Genomic DNA, 27,016 nt, shown 5'->3' on the forward strand with positions numbered 1-27,016 from the left:
AGTCTGTGGATGATTTCACGCCATGTGTTCTGCAGCATGTCTAAAATGTTTGTGAATTGATGCTGAAACAGTTTGATTTCATTTAGCTGGGAGATTGCTTTATGTGTGCTTTGGGATCAGACTATCCCAGATGGAACTGGGTTAGCGAGTCTTTTCTCCTAGACAGTAGAGAGACTCTTGTTAACCACCATCACAATATAAACTTTGTTGTTTGGGATAGGCCCAATAGTACCCTGTAATTATTTAAGGCAATGACTGAAAGCTTGAAACAAACATAACTAAAGCTTAATGTACTTTAGTTTAATGCAGTTTTAGCAATAAACAAGTTTTTTTTTCTAGTTTGCACCATCACATCATACATCTTTCAGTTGCTAAATATAGACAAGTATCTTCACATTTTCCAGGACGCTGGATACCCTGTAATATACTGGAAGATCAAGCACAGACAAGGTCTTCCTGAGCACACACTATGTTTTATCACATGCTGCTAGTGCACTGGTGTGATTCAGAATGGCATTACTAATCAGTGTTATGAATGGTATAGAGCCACATTGTAGTGAAATCATTTTGTATGCTGCTTATATACATAAGGGACTATGATGTGACTGAGAAACATATGCTTATTTGCGGTATGTACGGGTGTATATGGTGTTCTGGCACAAGACTAAATTCTATTCATTTTTTGTTTAAATGAAATGTTTGCTTTTTACATCCTTTGCAGATTTTTATTTAGCTTTTTAAAAAGCAATTTTGTAACAGATCAATGAGAGATCAACACAATCCCAGTGTGTGTTTCATTTTTTCTTACTGACTATTTTTAAATATGCGCTAAATTGTTACAAAGTATGATTCATAATACAGGTGGATGATGACCTCAATGCATGTTTTTTATCTGTTCTATTCACAAGCTGCTGCTGCCCTCTGGTGCTCATAGAAATACTTACATAGTGGCTGATAACATGAAGATTTTTTTAGTCCTTTCATATAAAAGGTTTTCTCATATTGATTCACGATTTTCCACTCACAGTTACACATTAAAACCTGTAAGTGACATCACTACTTACCTGCACCTAAATGAACCACAACAAAGGTATATAAACAGATATGCTGTGCACCCTATTATTTGGTTTGTATGTGCTTTAAGTCGGAAATGGCACATTGAAGCAGAACAGGCCTAAATACCACAATATGTGTAAACTCAAAAACAAACACATGTTAATATTTGTGCTAATGTGAACTGATGCTTGGAAGGGCACTAAAGCCATTTATACACAATAGGATTGTCATTTGGTGCGTGTTGTCCTCATCAAAATTACAAATTTAAAATATATATTACATATATATATATTACCATATCATCCAGTCATGTGGCCACTGTAAATTTTTCTCAGGATATCAAGTAGAAAAATGTGTTGGTATAGGAAACGGCTCTACTCCCAGTTTTTCTATCCAATTCAGCTGAATATGTCTACAGTATACATTTTATACCTAAATGTATTTTGTAAGTGTGGCTACTCTCTGAACTACTACAGTACTCTAAATACTGTATGTATGTGTGTGTGTATATATATATATATATATATATATATATATATATATACACTATAAACTGAACTCTATTTATTCTGTATACATAAAGTTTTCTGTTTGTCCACTTTCCCATGTATTGTCCAGACAAAGACATTACGCAGTATTGTCTGTAGTTGCTTTAAATTATTTACTGCGGTGATCTGTTGTCTGATTATGTGGGGTTAGTGGCCTTTCTCTGTTGTCTGTCCCGTTATCCTCCTCCCTTGCACTTAAACTTAATCTTCTTTCCAATGGGAAGCTACAGGAAATTCCAGGGTAGTGGCTGGGGAGGGCAGTCACACATTCTCTCAGTTTAACACACACTCATACACACATATGGATGTGGTCAGTGGTGGGAGGGGATGGATGGGTGTGTGTGCTTGGCGAGGTAACACTGAGCTAGCGGCTGTTGCTTTGTGGGTATGGATGCCATCATAATTCAGGAACTTCTGGCTGAGAGATTGTTGTCTCCCCGAACTCTGACACAAAGGACCTATCCTATGAAGCTAAAGGTAACTACTAGAGTATGGAGCAAGCTAGCAGGAAAAGGGAGTGTGGGAAAGGGGAGACGGGGAATTGTACATGCAGATTTGTGCAGGCATGTGTCTATTCTTACATGGAATAAAACAGAACATTAACTATCCCACTGCCACCACAAACTGTATACCTAACTGTCAAGGAATGCAGAATTTATATTCGCACACTTCTGTGTTTGCGTTTGGTAATGGTTAACCATGTGAAAGAGCAGGATTGTTTAAGCAATGCTCAGGAAGGAAAAGTGGTGTGGGTGATAGCATATGTATGAAAAAAATCTGAAACATGGGGAGAACAGAAGCCCAATGTAAATGAATGTGCAAAAAAATGATGCATAGTATATATAAGGGGTACAGGGCAATATTTAGGAAATAATGGGTGTATGTTGTATATGGGAATACTAATACTAGGCCTAGCCCTCTATAAAGATGGTGGACAGTAAATTACACTTTTATGCATATTCAATGCATTTGTAGCTTGTACATGTAAACATGTTGTGCTCCCTTAATGTAAAGGCCATAACTACCTTACCCCCACTGATGATGAACCATGAAATGACAGGACGTGTGTGTTTCACATTCTAGCAGTACTTTGGGATAAAAGCTAGAGTGCTTTCATTGTGAATGAGAAGTTTTTCTATATAATGTCTGTTTTCTCTGTTGCAAAGTGCAGTAGTTCTAACCCTGTGTCCTGCAGTTTTTTCACTGTCCAGTCAGAGACTGGGGGAAGTCCTGGGGCAGATTACATTGCCTATCTACAGTGTGATCTGTGGGAGGCCCAGGATCTGGAAGTGCTGCCTGGCAAGGGTGCTTGGATGCATCATGTCAGCTATTTTCCTGGAGTTCAGCTTTACCAACACAACAAAAACTTGATGGAATCAGGGTTGGAAGTTGCATTGTTGTTTAATCTTCTTTTGCAAACCCTGCGAAAGAAATTGCAGCATGTACTCATTTTTTTTGGTAAACATTGATTAGTTTACAGAACAGACAGACAAATATTTGTGAGTCTAAAATTATGTTGTTGCATGATGTGTTAAAACTGTATCTATTTTGATATACCAGACAAGATGGAACTATAAGTTTATTGCTCTTTTGTTTATTCTAAATGTATTTTGCCACAGGACCAAGAAAAGCAATATGTTGGGTTTGCAACATTACCCAATCAAGTCCACCGGAAATCAGTGAAGAAAGGATTTGATTTTACACTCATGGTTGCAGGTAAGAGAAACCTAAGACCTTACTGTACTTAGTGGATCTTTAGGTATTATAGCAATGCAAATGCCATTCATTAAAAGTTAAAAAAAAGGCTGCTCAATGTGTCAAGTTGACACTATTCAATTCCAGTCAAACGATTTAAAAGTCACTAGCTCACCATACTTGTACCTTGATAAAAGGACCCACAGTGATCCTGTATTGGTGGTGTTTCACTCACCTTTGAAGTAAGATGACATGTATGACACTTCATTGTACATAATATTGGTAAAAAAAAGTAGTTTGCTCTGGCTGGCACTAAGAAAAGATGAGATCATTTTGTTTTTCTTGTCCCTAAAGGAGAGTCTGGCCTAGGAAAGTCTACGCTGGTCAACAGCCTGTTCCTGACTGATCTCTACAAGGATAGGAAGTTGCTAAATGCTGAAGGTAAAAAAAAAGTCCCCTTCCTCTTTGTTTCCTGGTAGTCACTGTGTCATTGTTACATTGCATTAATATTCTATACCATTACTTTGGTACATTTATTGTCATTGTGATTTCTGAAAGCACTACAAAGCAACATTTCTTCTAGATTTGTACAAATAGGCAGAGATTGGGTACAGGGGGATTGCTTGTGAAATATTCTTATTTCAGTAATATATGTCACATTGCGTTGTTTTGAATTTCAACTGCATATACAGATCCACAGGGGGAATATGGAATCAGCTTCAGTGTTGTTTCATATGCAGCTCGATATTAGCCAGCATTTACAATGGTGGTTACAGGGTGATCATTATAGATGACCTGTAGGACATCTGATTTCAGACAGACAATGCTAGAAACACTGATATTCATACTGCTCATTTGTGTTGATTTAAATCTACTGCGTAAAATGATGACAGGGGTATGCACACTGTGGAGCTGTATAAGGAATAAGGTATTAGGTATAAGGCTCTGTATAAGGTTTCTTAATCCGTGAACAGTTTGTACCTCTCAGGTCACTTACTAATGTACTATGAGCTTTGGATATTTTTATTAATGAAATTTGTTTCAAGGGTTCCCCTATGCTACAAAGGTAGCATGCAAGAAAGGCAGGCATAAGATATAATGCAATATTCACAAATAACACAAAACACTAGTAGACCCTTTTGTGTTCCATTTTTTTCTCTACTAAGTTCAGGACAGAAAGATTACAGTGGACATGTGATCACCAAAATTGTACAAAACAGATGTTTGGGGCAGAAAGTACTGGAAACCATGGATCCAACCTGTCTTGTGCTAGAGCCATGGTAGACAATGTAATATTTAACGAAATGTTCTCTCAGCATACAATAGTTCCTTAACATCAATTGGGTTCCAGAGAATAACAGGGAATTGTATTGTTCCTTAACATTCTTTTATGGGTTCTACAAAATTAATGCCCTATTCTACAATGAAAAATGTGAAAATGTAAATTTCATTGAAGTACCTTTGAATTTGGTAGCATTTGGGAGGTCTCTTTTTAGACTCTAATTGGACACTTTTGGCAGATTTAGTAGGTGAAGGAAAAATTTGTGTTGTTTTCATAACTTGTAAAGCATGTAAAATGTCATCATTTTGGAAACACTTTTTGGATTGTATATGTAAAAGTTCATTGGCATTTCTTTCTGGAGATTTCAGGTCCATTAACAACTGTGCAATGACTGAACACATCTGTTATATCCCGATTGCTTCCCTTTTAGAAAGAATAAGTCAAACAGTGGAGATTGTAAAGCACACGGTGGACATTGAGGAGAAAGGAGTAAAACTAAAGCTGACTATAGTAGATACTCCAGGCTTTGGGGATGCAGTGAATAACACAGAATGGTGAGTACAACCCTCAGATCAATGTATATTGGATATACAATATGGATTGTGCAGTGAATATGGTGATATGTGTAATGACTCTCCTCTATCCAACAGCTGGAAGCCTATCACTGACTACATAGACCAACAGTTTGAACAGTATTTCCGGGATGAAAGTGGACTAAATCGAAAAAACATTCAAGATAACCGAGTGCACTGCTGCTTGTACTTTATCTCACCTTTTGGACATGGGTAAAAAAAACTGTTATTTATCTAACACAATAATTAGAGAATGTACAGTATAAACCTATGAAAATAGTGAGGAGAACATGTGTTCTACGTGAAAATAAATATCATTAGGTATAAAAAAATTTCTTTTGGTAAGTAGGTAAGCTCTTTAAGGCAGGGTCCTCTCTTCCTCCTGTGTCATTGTATCTGTCATTTGCAACCTCTATGTAAAGTATAGCGCTGGCTATATGGTTATATTATTATATAAAAATAGGAGAGTGTTTTTTTTTTCTCATTTGCTACTTTGTCATATCAGAACATAAGATGAGGCCCACAACCATATTTTTAAACAAAGAATGTATGTTAGAGTGGACTGAATATTTCATAATAGTATTACAGAGTAAAAACAATCGCTTGATAAGTTCCCTGAATTTGGTGGACCTTGATCTCTGGAAGCAAAGTTAGAAAAGCTAATCAAACTAAGAACAACTGTGGAGAACTGTCTAAACTGGCCTTAAGGCTATGTACACACATAAAATTACTGTTGCTGGAAAGGATTTTTCCAGATTGTTTCCAGTGGCAGATGAATAAACGAACACTGTACACACAGCACCATTCTGTTCAATTGAGAAGGGGGGAACGAGCAAGCAGCACCTGCTGTGCCCTTCCCCATGGGAGTACATAAATCCACGAGGACAGATTGATGAAGAGCATCAGGGGGCTGCTGTACACATGTCAGATTTTCACCCAAGGTGAGCATGATCGTTCGTCTTGGGGGACGAGTTGCTGTTTTTATGCAGCCTAAACATACACCCACTCTGACAGAGGGAAAGTTCTACCAACAACCAGCAGCAAATGTGAGCACTGTACACTTCTTACAGTACAAACCAGCAGAGTTTCATCTGGTAGCATTATACACTACTTATGAATCATGTTGGTTCATATAAAAGAGAAATACCCTTTTTTATTTTTCTACCAGACTCGAACCCATGACTTCCATCCTTCCCATCACATAAATCTCCCATTTAGGAATTTGCAGGGTGCTTCTCTTTTTATTTTTATTGTATTTGGATATAAAAACCTAAGTAGCTAAAGGGCTTGATCCAGTGTCATGATCTGTTTAAAAATGCCTTTCTATAGTTTACATGAGAATGAATTGCAGTTAGGTACTGCCCCCAAATTCCTATAAATCTAACATGTAGATCTAATGGCTGTCCCTGCTAAAAATGAATAATATTTGCATTAAATCATAATATCACAAGAGAATAGAACTTTCTGTCTAAGCATTTTCTAGTTCCACAGAATCATACTGATTACAGAGACAGAATGCAGATGCCTAAGGGATTAGGTGGATTTACGGCTTTTAATACTGCAAGTATAAATTAAGTAAAACACAGCTACCTAGAAAACAATCATATTTAATCATTCTGTCACAGTTAAAGTTATAAAAAGTAAAATCCTAGTTATTTTTTTTTATACTTCATTGCTATTTGTATATTCGTAACTGTGAATTGGCATTGAGCAGTATAAATAAAGCCTACAACACATGGGCCATTATTAACTTCTGATCCAAAACCATCTTTGGTTCTGAAGTGAATCTGAAGGGAAATAAGCAGCCAATCAATTTTAGGGTTAGCAGTTGGTTTAGATAGATTGGACATGTTGGTAAATATCAATCTCCTGTGCAAGCAATTGATCTAATCTGATTGTAATTATATGTGTAGTCGGGGGACTGTAATTTCCAAATTTCATAGCTTTTACTTTTTTTTAATATCCCTATCTGGTTATGTTTGTGACCCGAGCCTAATGTGTCTTGTTTGACTTACATGGTGAGCCTGCTAATAGAACACCTTCTTACTAGAATAATCCTATAATTAACCAAGAGCTAGCATATTTTACATTTACTTCTTTTATACGTGTGTTATTCATTCTGAAGATAAAAGCTATTATGCAGGAAGATGAGCAGCTTCTCTTAAATGCTAACACCACAATACACCACAAAAGATAATGTTTTTTGGAACAGGCGAAGCTTAGAACACATATCAGTATATAATGGCTGTCTCTATCCTGACTGTTAAGATTTCTCATCTCTTTCTGCCAATGTTGCAACCTGTGACACAAAGCAATGATAAGATAAGATAAAGACAATTACAAATGTTTTGACAGGTGGTCTAAATTACTTTTAAAATGATATGCAGTATTTATTGCAGTCTATATCTCTGACTGATGCAGTCAGAGAGCCTCACTTCCTATCTCAAAAATAGTGGACCAGGAGTTCAAAAGAAAACTCCCTGGGAACACAACAGTAAAATCCTAACCTAGGTTTTAATCCTCCCTATTCTATCCAGGAAAACAAAAAGTTTTCAAGTTGGATTTTAATTGTTCTCTTTCTATTTGTTACTATGTGTTTTAGGCTGCGACCAGTGGATGTGGCATTTATGAAAGCTCTGCATGAGAAGGTTAACATTGTTCCTTTGATTGCCAAGGCTGACTGCTTGGTACCAAGTGAAATTCGCAAGCTGAAAGAACGGGTGAGTCCTAACAATTTAATAGCTATTCATGTTGCTGCTACAAAACAAGGGATAGTCAATGACATTTTGGTCCTGGGGCCTAGCTGATTCTTTATAACATATAATAATTTCAATACAGATGTAAATAACTGGTTTACTCCCCAGTCCACTGCTATCTAGAGTCTAGAGGTCAAATATTTTTTCACTTTTTGGTTTGTAGCAGATTTTGGAAGTTGAGACATGTAATGTGCTTCTACAAAAGAAAATACATAATTCAGTGTGATGTATGCATTTCTGTATAAGAACAAAACCATTGGAGTACACAAAAAGTAGCTATTTACCAAGGCTTATTTAGTTTGGATACAAAAAAAGTCAAATAATTTTTTATAGTGTGATGTGTGTGACTTCTGACCTATAAATCACCATCCCTGATGCCTATATAAGTTTGATCTTAATGTGTAATGCCCAAACCTCTCTCTAAGGATTATCCCTGCCTAATACCTTACTATGACACCATCTTGTAAAATTCAGATAAGTTTAGGGGATGGGCAGAGTTCTGTTGTCCAGAAGCCAGAGCTGACAAAGCTGAGATTTCAGTGCAGTAAAAGCACCATGTTGTCAGTCCAAATAGAAAATTAGAAGCTACTTGGATTTATTGCAGATTTATCTGTGCCGCGTGTCAATGTTAAAAAGGATACAATATAGATAATTGTTAGCGTACTGCGGAGGTGTACTGAAATTGTGTTTTTTTGCCCAGACATAAACTTTGAACAATTACTTTTGCTTGAACATACTCTAAATTTCATTTCACTAAAATAACAAGCTTTCCTGCTCGTTGACAGATCAGGGAAGAAATTGAAAAGTTTGGGATAAAAGTATATCAGTTCCCAGAATGTGACTCAGATGAAGATGATGATTTTAAGCAGCAGGACAAGGAACTAAAGGTAACATATTGTCCAGTTATGGAGTTTGATAACTTCTTTGCATGTTTGGTATGTCCAGTGGGAAGTCTAACACTGACTGTTCGACAACATACAACACATAAGTACAACATATAAAGAGGGCTTGTGAGTTTACATAGGGAATCACAGACCCAGAATGAGTATACAGTTCAGATGTTCAGCTAATTGCAATACAATTATCTGCATACTTGTGTTAGGTTTTTCTCTTACTGATTTCTGAACTGTTATTGTATATCTGAATTTTAAAATTTGTCTATCGATACTTTTTTTTTTACTGATTTATAAAAACATTGAAATATACAATGAGTTCAGCAAGGGCAGCCTACATTATCTCACTGTAAATATCCATTTTATTATAAAACACAATGTGAGTCACACTAACAACATTGTAAAAAACTATAGCATTGTTTGTCTGTTCCCTTGTTTCTGATGAACAAAATTTCTCTCTTGTGTACTTCAGGAAAGTGCACCATTTGCTGTAATTGGTAGCAATACAGTGGTAGAGGCCAAAGGCCAGAGGGTACGAGGTCGTCTATATCCATGGGGCATTGTGGAAGGTAAGTGCACCTAACACAAATAGAAATAACTAAAGTGAGTCAACTAGAACCTCAGGACTGATTATGTTTGTACAAGCTTTAGGTGTTAAATAAATAATATGTGCATGTTTCAATTTTTTTTCTTAGGTAAATATAAAGTTGTTTATGCATTGTATATTCAGCCAGCAGTTAGAGTTCTAGGCTCCCCTTTGCCCAGGTTAACATGTTTACATTTCTCAATAGCTCAAACACAAACTGACATACATAGACAGCCGAGTGTGCCAAAGGAGACACAATCATCTTTTCCCTTGCTTGTTCCTGTTCAACAGGACTGTGTTGGGATTCAGTTAGAAACAGTATCCAGAAAAAACAACATCTGTTATGCTGTTTCTTTTTCCATAAGGCTCTGTGAATTATTGTTATGGGTGAACCATGTATTGCATATGTATTTATACATAAAAATTAAAGAATATTTACACTATGTCTTTCGGGTTTGTTAACAGGAACAAGGATGTATGGGCTTTGAGGTTTTTAACAATAATGTATCTGGAACCACAGTGGTGTTTAATGCATGTAGTATGTGCAGTCATAATTACTTGTCATTGTTACAATTGGTAAGATTCACAAGGGGAAGAAAGGCAGATATAGTTTTCAAAGTGTATTCAGTAATGTGTTTTTTTTTTAGAATGTAACAAAAACATTGCAATATTCTTTGCTTCAGAGGTATTGGTTGGCTTCTTTTAGGAATATGCTCTGGTCAATATTTGACCATTGCTTGATTTTGCAGCCTTTTTGTTAATAAGTGAATTGTACCATTTTTTCACATATGTTCTCTTTTTATTTTCAGTGGAGAACCAGGCACACTGTGACTTTGTGAAGCTGCGAAACATGCTGATTCGGACACACATGCATGATCTTAAAGATGTAACATGTGATGTGCATTATGAAAATTACAGAGCACAATGTATACAGCAGATGACTAGGTATGCCATTAAAAACACTTACTGTTGTGTTTTAAGCTGTCATAGAAACACAGAAATATTACCTTTAACCATATGAAAAGTACCCACACTAACAGACTTTATAATGTTCTCATACTAAACAAACTAGTTTAACATTGTACTTGTAATATTGGATTGTAACTGGTAAAGTGAGAGATATCCAATAATTATATTGCCAAACAGAAATATAGGTAGCATCTGTAACTGTAATGAACCCTATGAGCACATTGGGCTAATGTTCCTTTTTAAATGTTTTCAGCCTTAGACCTTGAAGAAGATCATGACATCTATCTCACCTGACTGTAGCGAGGATTAGGGGTTCAGGAAGTGGCACTGTTTTAACTGATATTATTGAAAGGGGTGGATTTCATATATGTCTGATGAACATCCCCCATCGATTGGCATCGTTTCTTCATCTGTTGTATACCTGTTTATATATGCAGACACTGCTCAAAGAGATGACTTTACCAGCCACTACCATGTATATACAATCTGGCACTAAGGGGAGGTTTTCAGATTGTAGAATATAATTATACAGCGACCAGAGATGAATTGCCATACCTAATCTAAATTAACAACCAAAAGCTCTACTCATCTACCTTGGTAATTTTTGTAGTTGTGATTACCACTTTTAAAAGGTACAATCAGTGACTGTAGACTTAAGCCACGTACACACGTGCAATTCTTGTCGTCGGAAAGGATCTTTCACAATCCTTTCCAACGATAAGAACCGCTTGATGCATGAATGAGTGCTGTACATACAGCACCTTTCTGCTCTATGGAGAGGGGAGGGGAAGAGCGATGGTGCGGCACCCTGCTGCATGCTCTCCCTCTTCCCTTGCATTAGGATCACTCGTCGTTCATCATCCGTGGATCCACCAGGACGGATCCACAGACGATGACCGACGTGGGCTGTACACACGCCAGATTCCCGCCCGATATCTGCCCTGAGCCAATTATAGGGCGAGAAAAATTTGACGTGTGTAAGTAGCTTTACATTGTAGCCATAATCTGCACTTTTAAAAAGAGGCTATTGCAGCAAAAGTGGCAGTCAGGGTATTTCATTCTTTTTTTGTTTTGCTGCTGTTAAAATTGCAGAATTATAGAACTATAATATAACAATTATAAATTTGGTGACCGCCATGTTATACTAGGAAAGTGTCCACCCTCTAAAAGTAGTGAACATGCTGAAAAGTGGTGATATTCTCAGCAGACCGACACTTTGAAATAAAAAAATAGTGCTTTTTGTGTATATATAAAAAGTAGTGCTATTTGTGTATATATAACACTATTTTCCTGGCTAATAGCCTGTTTGTCCTGCTTTTTTTCAGAAATGCATTGTAGCCTTCGTTATTGAAAGACAATGCTTCAGTTGTCATACTGGAACTCGGGTGACTTCAGGAAACTTCAGGAAAAAGTCCTGTAGTCAGTCAATTATATGGCATCTACTGCATGTCACCTTAGATCCATATGGAACAGTAAAGCCGAATTTTATTTTTAAAGTTATGCTCTCTCCCTTGACCAAACAATACATAATTTTAGTCCTATATAGTAATTGATAAAAAAGGACAAACCAGCTGTGTTTTTCTAACTTCTAATATTGTTAACCCATAGTAAAAACAGTTCAGTAGTTCTGAATAATTCAGTATCACATTTTGTCTTTTCAAGGCATGAAGAAACACAGAGCACTGCAGAAAGGTTAGGGGTTAAATTACATCATATTCTTGAGCACTGATATCTTACATTAAATTCTTTCTAAGCGTGGAATTAAATGGTTGTTACTAACAACACTGTGTGAATATTTGGTACTGTTCACAAATTGCAATTAATTAAAGCTCAAATGTTTCTGCTTCCTTCCTATGACACCTCTGAGTATCCATTGGTTTCCTTTATAAGACAGATATGGATGAAAAACCAGAGTGACTGATGAAAAGCTGGGTAGATAACTAGGTAGTAGGGTACTTGAAGTGGATGAATACCTGAGGGAGGAGAGAATGTTCACTTTGTAAAGACAATGCTAATGTAGTGAATAAAGTGAAGCTTTTTTATTTGATGCCCTTTCTTGTTAAGCTAAATTAAGGATTTTGCTTTACCAAGCTTTAATTGCACTTGACTTTTTTTTTAAAAAAAAGCTAAATGAACAATAAGTCTGCTAAGTGAGCATTCTACACTCTACAGGTGAGTGTAAGACTTTGGAGGTGGTGGTAATCTTTGAGAATAACAATAGCAAGTATAGTTTTCCTAAAATAAATGCCTCTACCCAAATGAAAAAAGCACTGCATGTAATGGGTCTTACTGTAAACTACAATTAAACCAGTAATATGCTTCTCCATTGTAAACTAATATAAATCCACTTAAAGTTTTGTGTTTTGTTTCTCTTGCAGTAAACTTACTCAGGATAACAGGATAGAGAGTCCAATTCCTATCCTTCCTTTACCAACCCCTGATGCTGAAACAGAGAAGCTCATAAAAATGAAGGATGAAGAGGTCAGCATTATTACTGTTTCCTCCTCTGTCTAATGCTTACCTCGGTGGTGTTTTTGATTTAAAAGGAACCTTTGAGGTGGTCGTAACCAAGGCCACCACCAGGCTCTTCAAGCTGTCACTTTTGCAGACATGATATTGTTGATTGGGAAAAGCATAACTGTGCAGCACTAAATATAATGACATCCCTGTCCCAACACTAGGACCACCTTTATGAGTTAAACAGTGGTAGCCAGTGCAGGATGGGAGACTTAGATGTCATAGATATTTAGGAGGGTGAAATGCTTGTTTTTGAATGACTGATTAAGAATGACAACTGGAGGAGAGCGCAGAAAAGTTCCACTCACTCGTCCTCCCCATCCTCTCTCCATTGAACAGAATGGTGCTGAGTGTACATTGCTCAGTCATTCATCTGTCACTGGATTCACAAAAAATTGTTTCCAGCAACAGTCATCTGACTTCCAGTTGAAATATTTTTAGTGCATTTTGTCATTAAATACTGATTATCGCTGATAAAATTAGTCCAATCTAAAAAAGTGATATTATCTGTTTGTTTTTATTTCAGTTTAGTAGACTTCATTTTTTTATAAATAAAAATATATATAAAAAATAAAATATTTAGCCAACTTTCTGTTTGGGTACTTTTTGTTTTATATATAGCAGAGGTGAATCCTGTCCTCCAGGGCCACACGCAGAGCAGGATTTGCATCCAAACAGCCATTTTCTAACTCTTTGTAAACCTTATCTTACTAAGTTTACTGCTGTCTGTCTGTAAGAAATACTAACAATGTGTTCAGGATCCTGGTCCTTGAGGACTGGAGCTTGACATCCCTGATTTAGAGTATTTGCAGTATTTAGATTAACGTTTCTACTTCCAGTGTATTACTGTGAGCATCTAGCCCAAATTTGCTAATAAAGACAGCATTGTCCAGGCTTCATTTGTAGTGGTTTTACTGGATAACATTGTTTATTGGTTGGTGATGTTTAGAGAAAAATGTTGTATATGTCTGTTACTTAAGCTCTTGAGCCTCGTAATTGTTCTCTGCTGTCATGATAATTTACCTCCCCCTGACAAATAAAGAACAAATGCATATTATTGATCCCATTACCCTGCAACCAAGAGTACTGGTCCTCAACTACTTTATAGTAAATACGGCCCCGTAGAAGGGCCAGTAGTAAGACAGATGTGATGTATTTGTGTTTTTATCCTCTCAAATAGAAATTGCTTTGTATTGTCTGTGCTTTCCTGTCTTAAAATATTTTTATAATGTTGCTTTGTTAAATTATGTATTATCTTAACCCAGTCTTATTTTCTTTCAGCTGCGGAGAATGCAGGAAATGTTGCAAAAAATGCAGCAACAGATACAGGAACAGTGAGCATTCATTCCAGTGGCACTTAACTCTCACATTTCCTGATCCCAAAACCCATCACTTCAGGGACCAGTTTGAAGATGGATGTGGTACCCATGAACTCATTGCAGTATCTTATTTATTGTTCTCAAACACCCGTCCGGTATGAACCCCTCCCTTGGTTGGCATTCCTCATTTCTCCGAATTTTCCAACAAAAGAGCCAAACACTTTCCAAAAATAATCCTGTTTACAGTCCAGGCATGCCCAATATGCAGAAAGGAGATCCAGAAAATCTTCAGTTCTTTCCTTCGCATTGGAAAATGACAAGGCATCTGCACGCCATTGTGGGAAAGCACAACCATGGACATACTGGATGATATCATGTTAAGGTTAACACAACCATTTTTTATCTTCTGCATAGCTCTGACCTTAACATAAAAAACAGGATGGCTTTTGGGAGGAAGGGGAAGCTCAATAATATTTTTTGTACCAACACCATACCCCTGATCTAAGAGAAGCTTGTGTTAATTTTTGTTTGTACAGTGTTGCAGTATCTTGGACTCAGGACTCGTTTTGTTTTTTTTTGCTGTATTGATGTTTACTCACAATAACTGTTACTCCACGAGTAACCTGCTAATAATTAGAAGCACCAGAGAGGAGGTAGTGCCTCCGAGAACAGTGCAAAGGGATGCACAGAGATGACATTGATATTCTAACTTTTTGTCATTCACTGATATTCACTGGAAGTGAAAGTTCAGCGATACCCAAACCGGTCCTAAATTTTGTTGTATATTCCATCATAAAAAAACAAGTGTAGACATTCAATACAAAGGTGGTACTGGCCTTATATTTCACCACCCAATATCTTTCCCAGTGTTTGCCTTATGTAAGTATATGCAGCAAAGCAGAGAAACACATAGAACAATGCCATAGAACATAGAACAATTTTTTTATTTTTATTTTGTAACACGCTTCAGTGAACACATAGCAAACTATAGGGCTGGTGACCCTGACTATCAAGTAAGGGACCAAACATATTACCAACATATCACTGGCTTATCAATTAGGATTATCACTGGAAGTGAACTAAAACATGATTACAAATTAAGTACCACTAATTTGAAGAACCTAAATAAGAATGCTCCATGACATTTTTCTGAATGTCTCCTATGGAAAATGATAGGGATGGTCTAATAAAGTACACTGCCTGAACTGTGTGCACTCATGTTAAGACTACCATAAAAGCCCTTCTCCAGCCAAAGTGTTTGGTACTGGCTGTTGTTTTGCACCTCTCAAAGATTTCATAGGAATGCATCTCAAAGGCTTTGTTTCCATGTATGTAATGGGTGAAACATTTAAATAGGAAATGAAGAAAGAAGTCCTGTTTGAATATATACAAATATATATATAAGTGAAGCATGGTACACATACCTCTATAACAGGCTTTTTGATCTCAGTATCAAATGAGTACCCTTCAGATTTCAGTTTGCTGTAGTCTGCTAAACAAAGAGATCATTTTTTCCTTTTGCCCTTCTAAATAAGGTCGTATGTGTCCCCATCTTTAAATTCATGTTTGAAAAAAAACCCCCACAACAACTGTGTTAAGTTTTCACACACCATTCTGCACCATAAGTAAGTATTCTATACTTTGCAGGTACAGATAATATCTATACACTCCTTCGGGCACTAGACACATATTGTTCTGCTATGCACCAATATGTTATTTGATGTTATTGTTCTGCTTTTTACTAGTGTTTGAAGCAGGCTTCTTTTATGTCAATGCTGGTTTCTGGCCTATAAAATGACATATTTAACCCATTTAAATACACCACTACACTCTGCACAGCATATCAGTTATCTGTATCATCTATTTATTGAGTTTCTAAAGTACCGAGCAACAATGAAAGTCCACTCAATCATTGCAATCAATCAGATTTTGTTATTGTTCTGATTAAACTAAAATGATCAAAGCGAGAATGGTTTGTATGGGTAGTTCCATGCTCTCTCATTAAAACATCACCTCTGTCTTCTCCTTTCAGGCCTGTAGGGAAATAAGGGGTTAAGCAAACCCACTGCCTGTTAATCCGGTGCCTCTGACACCTTATATATAAGGTGGACCCCTTCGCCCCACTGTCTAACAGTAACTCACTTCCTCAAGTGCATATCTACCCAGTGATTATTTTGTTATACCTATTGTTGCTGTAATTAATGTTTACAACCTGAGAATCCTAATAAACCTTGAAAAATACAGCTCTGCATTTTATGTCACTTTATGTCACACACAGACATTTTAATGTTATCCTAAGACATTGTGAGTTTGTACAGTCTATGATGGCAAGCAGAATTGTACAGATTCCTGGTAACAGTACTAGCAATCTTATTCTGCCCAGTATCACTAGTGTACAGTATAGGGGTGTGTTGTCAGTACTGTCAGTCCTGTTAGTTATACAGACTACAGTCATTTAGACTCCCATCAGGTATTCATCTGCTGTATTTCATTCCAGAGGTTAATGTTCACTTCTATTATTTGTTCCTGTTTGGGCTGTTAAGTATACAAATAATACCCCCACCAAGGTTAATGTAACAGCAACCATCAAAAAGTATCTCAATGCATAGTCAAAGAGGATCTCAATGCATTCAGAAGGCCACCACAGAGTATGCAGTGAAGATGGCAGCTTCCTAGGACGTGGCAATGACAGGAACCTATTATAGATACTGATCGTGTAATAACACCGGAATTGATAATATGGAAATAATAAAAGCAGATTCCCCCATTGCAGGTAAGCAGACATATCAGCAAAAGCAGGTAAGGATATACCACAGTTGCTAAAAGCCTTTTAGCTAACAGATAACTATTTTTCATGTATGGTACTGTATGATGAATGAGAAGGAATAATACTTTCATATAGGCATTAAATAATAGTGCTTGGATTTAGAAATAAACGTATACTGAAAACACTGAACAATATGAATACAAAAAATGTTAAATGTTACAAATATTTAAACAATGTAACACCATAATTAAGACATACCGAAAGAAAAGGTCATAAAAATCTCCAGATCACTATGATAACAGTAGGCTAGTTTGTATCTAGGCGTGTTTGTTAGCTGAGGTTTAGTAAAATGCAGGTTGTTCTGGTTTTCAGAAGAATTTTTTAAAATAGCCCAGCCTGAAACTGGAAGCAAAACTCATGCAAACTGAGGCAAAATGTCAGAGTTTTAGGACTAGGAAGTATTGACTCAATATTTCACATTTTCTGTGCTAACAAATGTAAAACTGTATTTTTTTTTATTCCTTATCTAATGGATGCACAAAGAGAATATACACTGGCAGATATGCATGTCACATAGCAGAGCAGTGCTAAATAGGAGAAGCAAGATTTCACAGCTCTGCTTTAGTCATAAGCTCCCTCCTCACTCCCTCTGCTGCTGCAAATTGGAATTGCAACAGAAAGGCTTCGTTCACACTTTGGACCTGATCAGTTAAAGCCTGACAAGACAAGATGATCCAGAAAACTTGGAATTGATTTCCTAAAAACTATTTGCTATTATTTGGAAAATGCTTTCAATCCTAGACCAGATCCAATCCAGGTTTGCTGGATCACCTGGGTTCTCTCATGATAACCTTTCTTCTCCAGTCTTGGAGAGCTTTAAGTGGAGCTTTATGGAGAGCATAATTCAGGCCTATTGCGGTGCAGTGCATTACATAGTCTTGTAGTCTAGTACAGGTACACATTGAAAACAATGCCTGATGCCTATGACAATGAAGTAAAATGCTGAAACCTTACTTTCTCTAAAGTTTTAGTGCTAAATGATTTCTCAAACATTTTTTGAAGTGCCAAATACCACAGGGCCCATCAGGAAGGGTCTATATGTAGAAAATCCACACAAATGCAAGGACCCAAATTTTTTAACTCAAGACATTCTGCTATCACCTCTTCCCCAGGTAAATAATGCACGTACCATCTTGCCTGTCCATATGATCTAAAAGAAAATGTAATATACCACACTGGGTCACCTTCTCCCATTGCCCCATGGTCCAGGTCTGATGCCCACATGCCCACTGGTGGACAATGATACAGCTCAGTTCTGACTTGAAGGAGGGAGAAGATCAACATGGCCACTGACCATATATGAAGGAAACTGTGGGGCACCCATACACCTTTCTTTCATGGTCAGCAATAAAGTTTTTTTTAGCAATTTGTGCTATAAGTAGCCCTTTTGTGGGATTAAACAATATGGGCTGCCACTTCCCATGTGTGTCAGTGAGCCTTGGTGATCAGTGAACCCATTGTCTACTTTTTGTCTTTCTTTGGACCAATTTCGTAGGCTCTATCCCACCCTGTCCTGCCATCACAATTTGATCCCTGTCCAAATTACTCAGATATTTTGACTTGGACTTTATAATCAGATCATTATTAGTATTCTTTTCAGCTGTCAGTGGTTTTAATGCTTTAGTTGGTCAATGTATATAACAAGAGCAGTAATAAAATCATTAAATAATAGTTGCATAATGGACCTGAATGTATAATAATAAGTACTGTAACCTTAAATTTCCTAAGAAGTACTGGATCTTTCAGTAGAATGAGGCTTCTGTTAGTCATGGTTGGTGTCAGTGGTTTTAGCTGTCAGATGTGGTCATGTGGTGTAAATGACAGGTCAAAGTACTGAGCTATCAGCAGAGTCCAGGAACATTTGCTTTTCCTCCAACAACCACAATAGTTGACAAAAAATTCTGGAAAGTTATTGCATGCAAGGAGGACAAATTCAAATGATGATATGTTGTTCAATGATAAAACAAAACTACAAGACACACAAGAACATCAGGAGAACTTAGACAATAATAAAATTAAATGATAAAAATATAGAACAGAAATAGGAAAAAAATAAAGGAAGCCTAAATTGAAGGTTACCATTGCTGACCTCCCTACCTGCAAGTTACCTGGATATCATACTGAGCCTCTGTGTTTACTTATTTCCAAATACCTGACACTGAACTGGATTGTAGATCAGAAGTTTTAACAATGTACAGTTCACTAGGGATCCAATATGTTCAGTCACTGGCTGAAATAATATACAGCCAGGGACTGACTTGGATCCCTAGTGAACTGTATAATGTACGATTATTAAAGAAGAACTGTTAGCAACACATCAGAGCAGATCATATCATTCCTTGTTTAGCCAGTATTAGAACCATTAGGCAGTGTTATATACCTGATTCATACATACAGATCTACGGACGATACTGATTTATTCTTTTATGTACCAGCACGGTTAGTGGGCACTGGCTAAAAATGCAAACCATTAATTCATTGTATGTTTTTTCCTGTACTGCTACTTGATGTACACTGTCCAAGTAAGTATTGAAGATGTCTTCCAAACAGAGGTAAAAGAAAAAGGTTAGGAATCTATTACAACATGGTTTGCATCTAATAAAAAACATTTGAACCTGAAAATGATATGGTTAATGAGTCTTAACAAACTCAGATTGAGGTTTAGGGCACCAGAAAATGCCCTCATTAAATAAACATTTGGACATCCAGTCCTATAAACCGCATGTTCACAACAACAGGGATGACTGTTTTTCATAAAGCTGGCTATTATTAGTTACTGAAGCTATCTGCTACTGGCAGGAAACCTTACCCAGGCCATGTGGCAATCACCTGGGCTTAGCCATGGCATGCTGCAATGCATTATCAACCACCATCTGTAGTGGTGGATGGGGTCTCTGCTACTTGGTGTCCATCAGATTCCAGTCTCCAGTGGCTGGCCAGTGATACATAGGAGCAAAAAGGAATGTAAGAAAGCACAGCCAATGGAAGGGTGGATCCAGGCTAGGTCCAAGCCTGATAGTAGTAGTCCTGAGCTGTCTCATGACAGGCAGATCAGTCAGACAGGTTAAGGTTATGGCAAAATGGTTAGGTACACAGAACACAGTTAGGAACAGGTGATCAACCTCAAAGTGTGGGAGCTTTGGGCATATATCAGGAGATGTTTATAACTGTCAACAACTTCTAAGCCTAGGAGGAGTTTTCAATGCTTCTCTAGGTCCCATGGAATGCAAAGATGCCAGAAGCACATCCCTGAACAAGACAATAAAGCTGTAACATTACAATGACTGACAATTGTCAGAGTCAAAGTCTTCCAAAAAGTAAACAACTCTGTAGTAAGGACTATTCTAACCTTGGGGAAACAATTATAATGATGATCCCATTTGAACTGGTTGTCCACCAGTTGTCTATATATGTATAGCATAATTATAATTATATAGTATATTAAGTTCATTTAACTGATTCAAACTAAATTGTAGTCAACTGATAGACATTCAATTCAAATTTTAATCTCATTCCAAACTCTTCAAATTGTGTATCAATACATATTAACACAGACGGAGGATCAGATCACTCACTGATAGTAGTCACAGCCTTGGAACAGGACTTGTAATAACTTACTATATAACAAGAGTGGGCACTGGACTCATAAGCATGGTCACAAGGTTAGATTAATAGACTTATTGGTGACCAATGACCTATATATGGTACATCATCTACAACTTAGTGTGTTAGTTATACCATGGTGTACAGTATGGGTGTGTCTTGTCCAGGAAAGACATATATTTGGTTTCCTGCCTTCTCTTACACATTTCTATGTTCTTATCATTTTGTGACACTCTGCTGTTATCATTTAACTTGGGCTAACCAGCGTCATCACCAGCTCAGTGTCTGAGTTCCCAGGACTAGGAAAGCTGCCTTGTCTAGGGGTAAGTCTTATTACTATTACCATTTATTGAATATGTTTATGGGTTTCATTATCTTCGCTGATTACTTTATTCAAATTTTGTTTTATAAAATTGTTACCAAGGTGCAGATAAGTCTTTTTCTATCTTCTTACACCAATAACATAACTGCAGAATACAGTGCAATGAAAACAACATTCCTTTTTCACAAGTCATAAGGCTTGATTTACAATGTGTATTCTTTTTTTCAGACATTTTACTGTCAATTCCAAATCACAATGGGCTCAGATGAAAATACCAGTTTTTCCTAAAAAAAGCCTTACCCTGAATTTGCCTATTAAACCAATACTAAAACCAATAATACCGATACAAATACTAGCTTAGAGTTTAGAATTATTTCCTATTTACTTACAATATTATAATGATGATACTAACACAGGCAGCCTTATTCAATAATCGATAAAAGAGACAGGGTGCTACATGGAAGTACAGAGGCTTGAAATTTGACTAGTACAAGTTGATGGGTTGTTGTGGGTACTGGCAGTTTTTTTTTTTTAACTTAACGAATTTACTACTAAGTTTGTGTTTCCTGATGATTGTAGAGCTTTTGTCCTGACTTATTGGGAGGTATGTTGGATCGCTGCAGTTGTAGCTAAAAGCAGGGGAACATGCACAAACCTATCATTTTAAATTAACCTTGGAATAATGTGCATTTTTTTCAAAAAATTATTTAGGCTTTGGTATATTTTTTAGTATTTAGTATATTTTAGTATATTTATGTTAAATATTGTGTAAGGTTAACACAAATTTGTTCTTTAAATCTTTTGCTTGGAAAAGGATTGCAATAAAGGAGGATATGGTACCAAATGTAGAATGAAACTGGTTAAGTTTTTTAAGCTTTTACAATAATTTCAAATGATATCCTCATCTACTTTAATCTCTAGACAGATGGAGGTATTTAGGCACTCATAAGAATCAGTATCTACTCCCTGGACTGAGATGCTGACTCACAGATAACTCAGTTTAAATTGCAAGGCCAGCTTAGATCTTGGCTGTGTTGTAAATGTCTGACACAGAATAACTCCTTGCTGTGGCCTCTCACTTATGACTTGCTATAATGCTACAATATTTCATTCTGGTCACCAGGGAAGAGGACACTGAAAAAATACTTACCTCTGCCTTTAGCAGACTGATGACATTTTAGCCCAAGGACTCCAATCACATGGAGAACCAGGATTTTTTCTAAATGATAAAAATTGCCACTTTTACGAATGTTATACTGTTGCTATATATTGTGGTATTTATGTAATTCAGTTTGGTGGACTTGAAAAGGTCAACTCAAAGAATAGCTTTTTGTTCACTGAACAATTTAGTGGAGGCTATTTTGAATATAGAAAGCACTCTTGTTTAATACTAAAGAAAATCTAAAGTCACAGTACTTGCATTAAAAATTATTAAATAGGAAGAAGCACACAATAGATATTTAAAAAAAAAAAAAAACAGTTTTTACTTAAAAAAATGTGCATTTATGCTGTCAGTCTGTGCAAAGGCCACATGTGGTTTTAGCTTATTCTGGCTGAACACTAGAGGGCAGCAGATTAGCTGTAATGTCAGCATCCTGCCTATAGGTAGACTATATGCCATGATTCCTAGCATTGTGTATCATAGATGAGGGTGTTCACAGTTGTATTCTCAGCTCTGTACAGAAAGAAATAGAGGGGCAAAATGGCAAAAATAGGTATTGTAATAATAATGAAATCTCACAATACAATACATTTTATATATGATAAGCACATCAAACTCATATCTAACTGCAGCCCTACCCCCCTAATCCTCACCTTCTCATTGGATCATCTTATACTATCTGAACAAGGCATCAATCATTTGGGCAAACACTTCATTCCTATACTGGGTGAAAATGGACCCATCTACATATATATCAATAAGATGCAGAGCCTTACCTAACAGTACCCAACACCTGTACGACCACCCCTGAGGAAGCCTGTGTCAGGCGAAACGTGTCGGGTCTTTGCGGTCTCATACTGGCGAGCTCCAACTTGTGGATACTGTAATTTATGAACTTTTCTATTGGTAAACCACCCATTGCTAGCTACTGTCTAGTGCCAATTACTTTTGATGCTTTGTTATTTTCCTATCATAGGAGTTTGATGTGTTTATAATATATGAAATGTATGGTATTGCGAGATTTGATCATTAATAGAATATCCATTTTTGCCATAAGAACCCCTCTGTTTCTTTCTGTTTTTCTTAGACTTATGTCGGGGTTGGCAACCACCCAACCAAACGTATCTTAAATTACTAATTCATTGAGAAAAGCTACCACTACATTTACTACTTACTCACTTTCTTAGCTACAAATAAAGACATTCTGAACAGAGCATGAATTGTAGCCACAGGAATTTAGAATATGTAGGTCTCTGCAAAGGATATAAAGTATTTTTGGGGCCTAATTAAACACAAATTTTAAAAACAGCTGGGGAAAAGAATGTATTATTAGGACACAAAACACATATGATTTTTTCTGCTTTGTCCTTTGTTTTCAGACATAATCATGAAGCTGTGTTTATTACTACTCTTGGCCTCCATTTCCCAGGCGGTATCTAGATGCCCTTCTCCGTGCCGCTGTAGTTCTGGAACTGTGGACTGCAGCAATATGAAACTTGCCACCCAGTCCCTTCCAGCCTCATTTCCCGCTTCCACAGAGGTGATCCGCCTTGAACAAAACAACCTAAACTCAATCCCCAATGGTGTCTTAGACCGTCTTCCTAATCTGCGTGAAGTTTACTTGAAACATAACCCCTGGCACTGTGATTGTAACATCCTGTACTTGCGTAGCTGGCTACAAGCACAGCAGAAGAGATCGCAGTATCGGGAGGTCACCTGTGAATCTCCGGAGCCATTGAAGGGACGGGTCATCATGTACCTGACGGAGGACGAGCTTGTGACCACCTGCCAGTACTGGTACTGTAATCTTGCCCTGGTTTCCCAGCTTTGTCTTTGTATTTTCATTATCGTTCAGGGCATCCTGCTTATTTTTGTTGTTTTCTCTTTGCGCCGCTTCCAGAGGATTGCCAGGGAGGCACGTCGTACAGCCAAAGAGCTGCAACAGAACTCTGAGCCCTATGCCTATGACAACATACCGTTATGCAACTACAATAGGACTTAAAAGAAAAGAGATTTCATTAAGAATATGTCCTCCAATTATTTGCTGCACGTCCTCCATGTTTTATTATTGTTTTTTATGCTCAGTTAAACCAAATTATATCCACAAAACACACAAAGGAAGGCAGCCATGCATGGTGTCATCTGATAACCTTTAAGTCTACCGACAACCATCAATGTCATCTGGCTAAACCAGAACATGGAATCAGAAGGCCACAAACACAGAATGACTTAGAAATCCAAATCTGCCAAGAGCATCCATTGAATGTAACTAACAGCCAACTCTGAATGTCAGAATCCGAACCAATACTTACCAAACTATTAGGCTGTGCAATGATATCCAGGGCACCCTCTTAGTGGGAGGACACCACAATTATATGTGTAAGATATGTCATGCTCTGTAAACAGTTAACAAGTTGTTTAATAAGTTTTCAAGTTCATCACACACAAGCCTGCTCTTGTGATAAAAGCAAACATTTGTTGGGCCACACAATTGGCTCGCCAAGACTGGAGAAGATAGACTATCATCGGTCAACTTGGGTGATCCAACAAACCTGGACTAGATCTGGTCTAGGATTGAAAACATTTGCCAACTAATAGAAATTATTTTTATAAAACTAAATTCAGGTTTGCTGGATCACTCTCACAATAGTCTATCTTTGCCAGAGCTTTAATAAATCAGACCCAATGCTTTTTCAGTCATCTAATATTTCCCTACTGATATTCCTTATCCTATTGTAAAAACCTTGCCTTGATGATGCTCAAACCTGTGCATCTGCATGGACAATCTAAATCTGTTTGATCACACGTTGGAGCTGAAAACTAGGCAAACAGCCGAATATGCAGATGGAAAAATCATATTTTAGGTACTGCTGTATAGTAGATCACAAAACCTTGATATTAAGGTTAATTAGGGTACCTATACTGCTTGCATTTAAACAGATTTATTAATGTCTTAAATATGTCCAAGCTGCTTTAATTTCTAACTTTTATATCTGTCTGAAGTTCACTTTTACATCCACTTGCACTGTTGTAGTAAATGTCTGGTAAAATAGCAGGTTCTTGTCATTTCATGTATTACAATATGGATTTTGTAATCCATATTGTAATAAATAAACATATCAGAATAACATTTTCATACTAGAACCATAAATCAATGAACACTGGTTATGTATTGTATCTTCACATAGATATTCTTAGTTTAGAGAAAAGTTTATACTTGTACCTAAATGTATTTGGGGAAACGAATGATCTCAGTGTTATACAATTTATATTATACTTTGCTAAGTAGAAATGATTGAGCAGAATAATGTCGTACACAGAATTAATGATGTCATTTTCTAAAGACTTTCCCCTGTCTGCTGCTGTCTATTGTCACATTTGTATATAGGCTAACATTTCACAATTTCACATGCTATGATCGTTTGGTATAGATCAGGGGTCGGCAAACTCCGGCCTTTATGCCAGATACGGCCTAGCCAGTAGTTCGTTCTGGTCTAACGCCCTTGGCCGATCCAGCCTAATGCTGGGCAGCAACCTGCGGCTCTGGAGCCACGGGTTGCTGGCGGATCAGCCAGGGGGCATTAGGAACTACTGGAGTCAGAGCCGCTGAAGCTCCGGTGCCGCCCCCCTGCAGTGGCTCCCCTATTTACCGTGGACGGCATTGATAGTTCCGTCGCCGCGGTAAATAGGAAAGGCTTCCTGAAGGGAAATCCCTCTCCTCTGCAATGCATACGGAGGAGAGGGATTTTACTTCAGGGGGCGTTCCCTGGTGGTGGGTGGAGCCATTAGAGCGGGTCCGGCCTAGTGTGCTCCCGTCCTCCCCATAAATGGCCTGGTGGCCATAAAACTTTGCCGACCCCTAGTATAAGTTTAGGTAAAATTTGAATATGATCTACCAAATCATTTTATTGCTAAATAGTTGATTGAACACCTGAATACTCATTGCAGGTGAATAATATTTCTCTTAATAACACAAATAGTGTCCACATTGTATTTTATTGAATAAAAGTTTCTTGGGACTGTTGACACAGAACATTTGATAGGTGGAATAATATTGTTTTCTGAGTTTTAGATTTTTAGAATGGTTAATCATATGACCTAGGGTGAGGAGGTACGTCAGATTTACCCCATTACCTTCCAGTTTAGCATGCAATTAGCTGTTTTATTTTTAATAAAATTTATTGATTATTGTGTGTATAGATAATATTTGTAAAATGTACCTACAATGTATTTTATTGACTTGAACGACCTATTTCACTCTGTATCTGAATAAATACCTTTATATGATGCTATATGTTTGCTATGAGTATTCTCTCTTTTATTGAACCTCTGTGATAGCAAAAATACCACAAAAGTAGCTGGGTGAGGAAGGGTAAAGAGTATTTATGGGTCAACACTTCTCTATTAGTCCAGCACAAATCTGATCTTCTCTATGTCATTATGGCACCCATGCTTTCTATGCAGGACTTATTGTTCTTTGCAACCAGTGGTCCTCTCCTGTGTAGGCCTGTAAAAGTTTCTGTTATTATAGTTGATCTCCAATATACTGTACTGCAATACATGCTAATGATCTGTAATGAACTGTATTGCTATCATGTGCAGGCGTCCATCCATGTTTTATACATATTTCAATTCATTCCACTAACACAAGAATGAAAGAAAAAAAGACACTGAGCACAGGCTTTGATATAGAGATAACTACTAGAGACCATGTACAATGTGTATATAGATTACAACAAATACAATATGAAACAGCAAGAAAACTAAACACACAAAATCTCCATAAAAATACATTAAAAATTCCAGTAAATGTTACAATAGCTCAAAATATGTACCTGATGAAAATACAATATAGCACACATTTAAATGTTTTTTTTTGACTAAGGAACTTATGAAGTCTATAAGTCTA

At 37.0% G+C, this 27,016-nt stretch overlaps 2 protein-coding genes across 10 annotated transcripts in view; both read left to right on the forward strand.

The window, feature by feature from the left end:
• The window catches only part of SEPTIN5 (septin 5), a 36,452-nt gene extending 20,016 nt beyond the window's left edge, over positions 1-16,436 (forward strand). For 5 of the 8 annotated variants that reach the window (XM_072415660.1, XM_072415663.1, XM_072415662.1 and 2 more), the window contains 11 exons: positions 3,224-3,320; positions 3,654-3,740; positions 5,012-5,135; positions 5,232-5,366; positions 7,756-7,873; positions 8,695-8,796; positions 9,275-9,371; positions 10,198-10,333; positions 12,020-12,049; positions 12,736-12,838; positions 14,156-16,436. In XM_072415660.1, the coding sequence (XP_072271761.1) occupies positions 3,224-3,320; positions 3,654-3,740; positions 5,012-5,135; positions 5,232-5,366; positions 7,756-7,873; positions 8,695-8,796; positions 9,275-9,371; positions 10,198-10,333; positions 12,020-12,049; positions 12,736-12,838; positions 14,156-14,212 (1,086 nt within the window). In that variant the 3' untranslated portion in view covers positions 14,213-16,436. Of the gene's footprint in view, positions 1-1,633; positions 2,082-3,223; positions 3,321-3,653; positions 3,741-5,011; positions 5,136-5,231; positions 5,367-7,755; positions 7,874-8,694; positions 8,797-9,274; positions 9,372-10,197; positions 10,334-12,019; positions 12,050-12,735; positions 12,839-14,155 lie in introns of those variants that run through there. The other 3 variants (XM_072415657.1, XM_072415659.1, XM_072415656.1) reach the window with 3 other exon arrangements.
• Positions 16,437-16,814: 378 nt separating this feature from the next.
• GP1BB (glycoprotein Ib platelet subunit beta) lies at positions 16,815-26,399 on the forward strand. 2 transcript variants are annotated; one of them, XM_072415665.1, is made up of 2 exons: positions 16,815-16,966; positions 23,487-26,399. In XM_072415665.1, exons 1-2 carry the CDS (start codon positions 16,933-16,935, stop codon positions 24,107-24,109), a joined length of 657 nt encoding a protein of 218 aa, XP_072271766.1. In that variant the 5' UTR covers positions 16,815-16,932; the 3' UTR covers positions 24,110-26,399. The 2 variants fall into 2 exon arrangements, with proteins under 2 accessions (XP_072271766.1, XP_072271767.1); XM_072415666.1 differs by lacking the exon at positions 16,815-16,966 and adding an exon at positions 20,710-20,946.
• The last annotated feature ends 617 nt before the right edge of the window (positions 26,400-27,016 follow it).

This window comes from Pyxicephalus adspersus, chromosome 6, assembly GCF_032062135.1.
Source record: "Pyxicephalus adspersus chromosome 6, UCB_Pads_2.0, whole genome shotgun sequence".
NCBI lineage: Eukaryota > Metazoa > Chordata > Amphibia > Anura > Pyxicephalidae > Pyxicephalus > Pyxicephalus adspersus.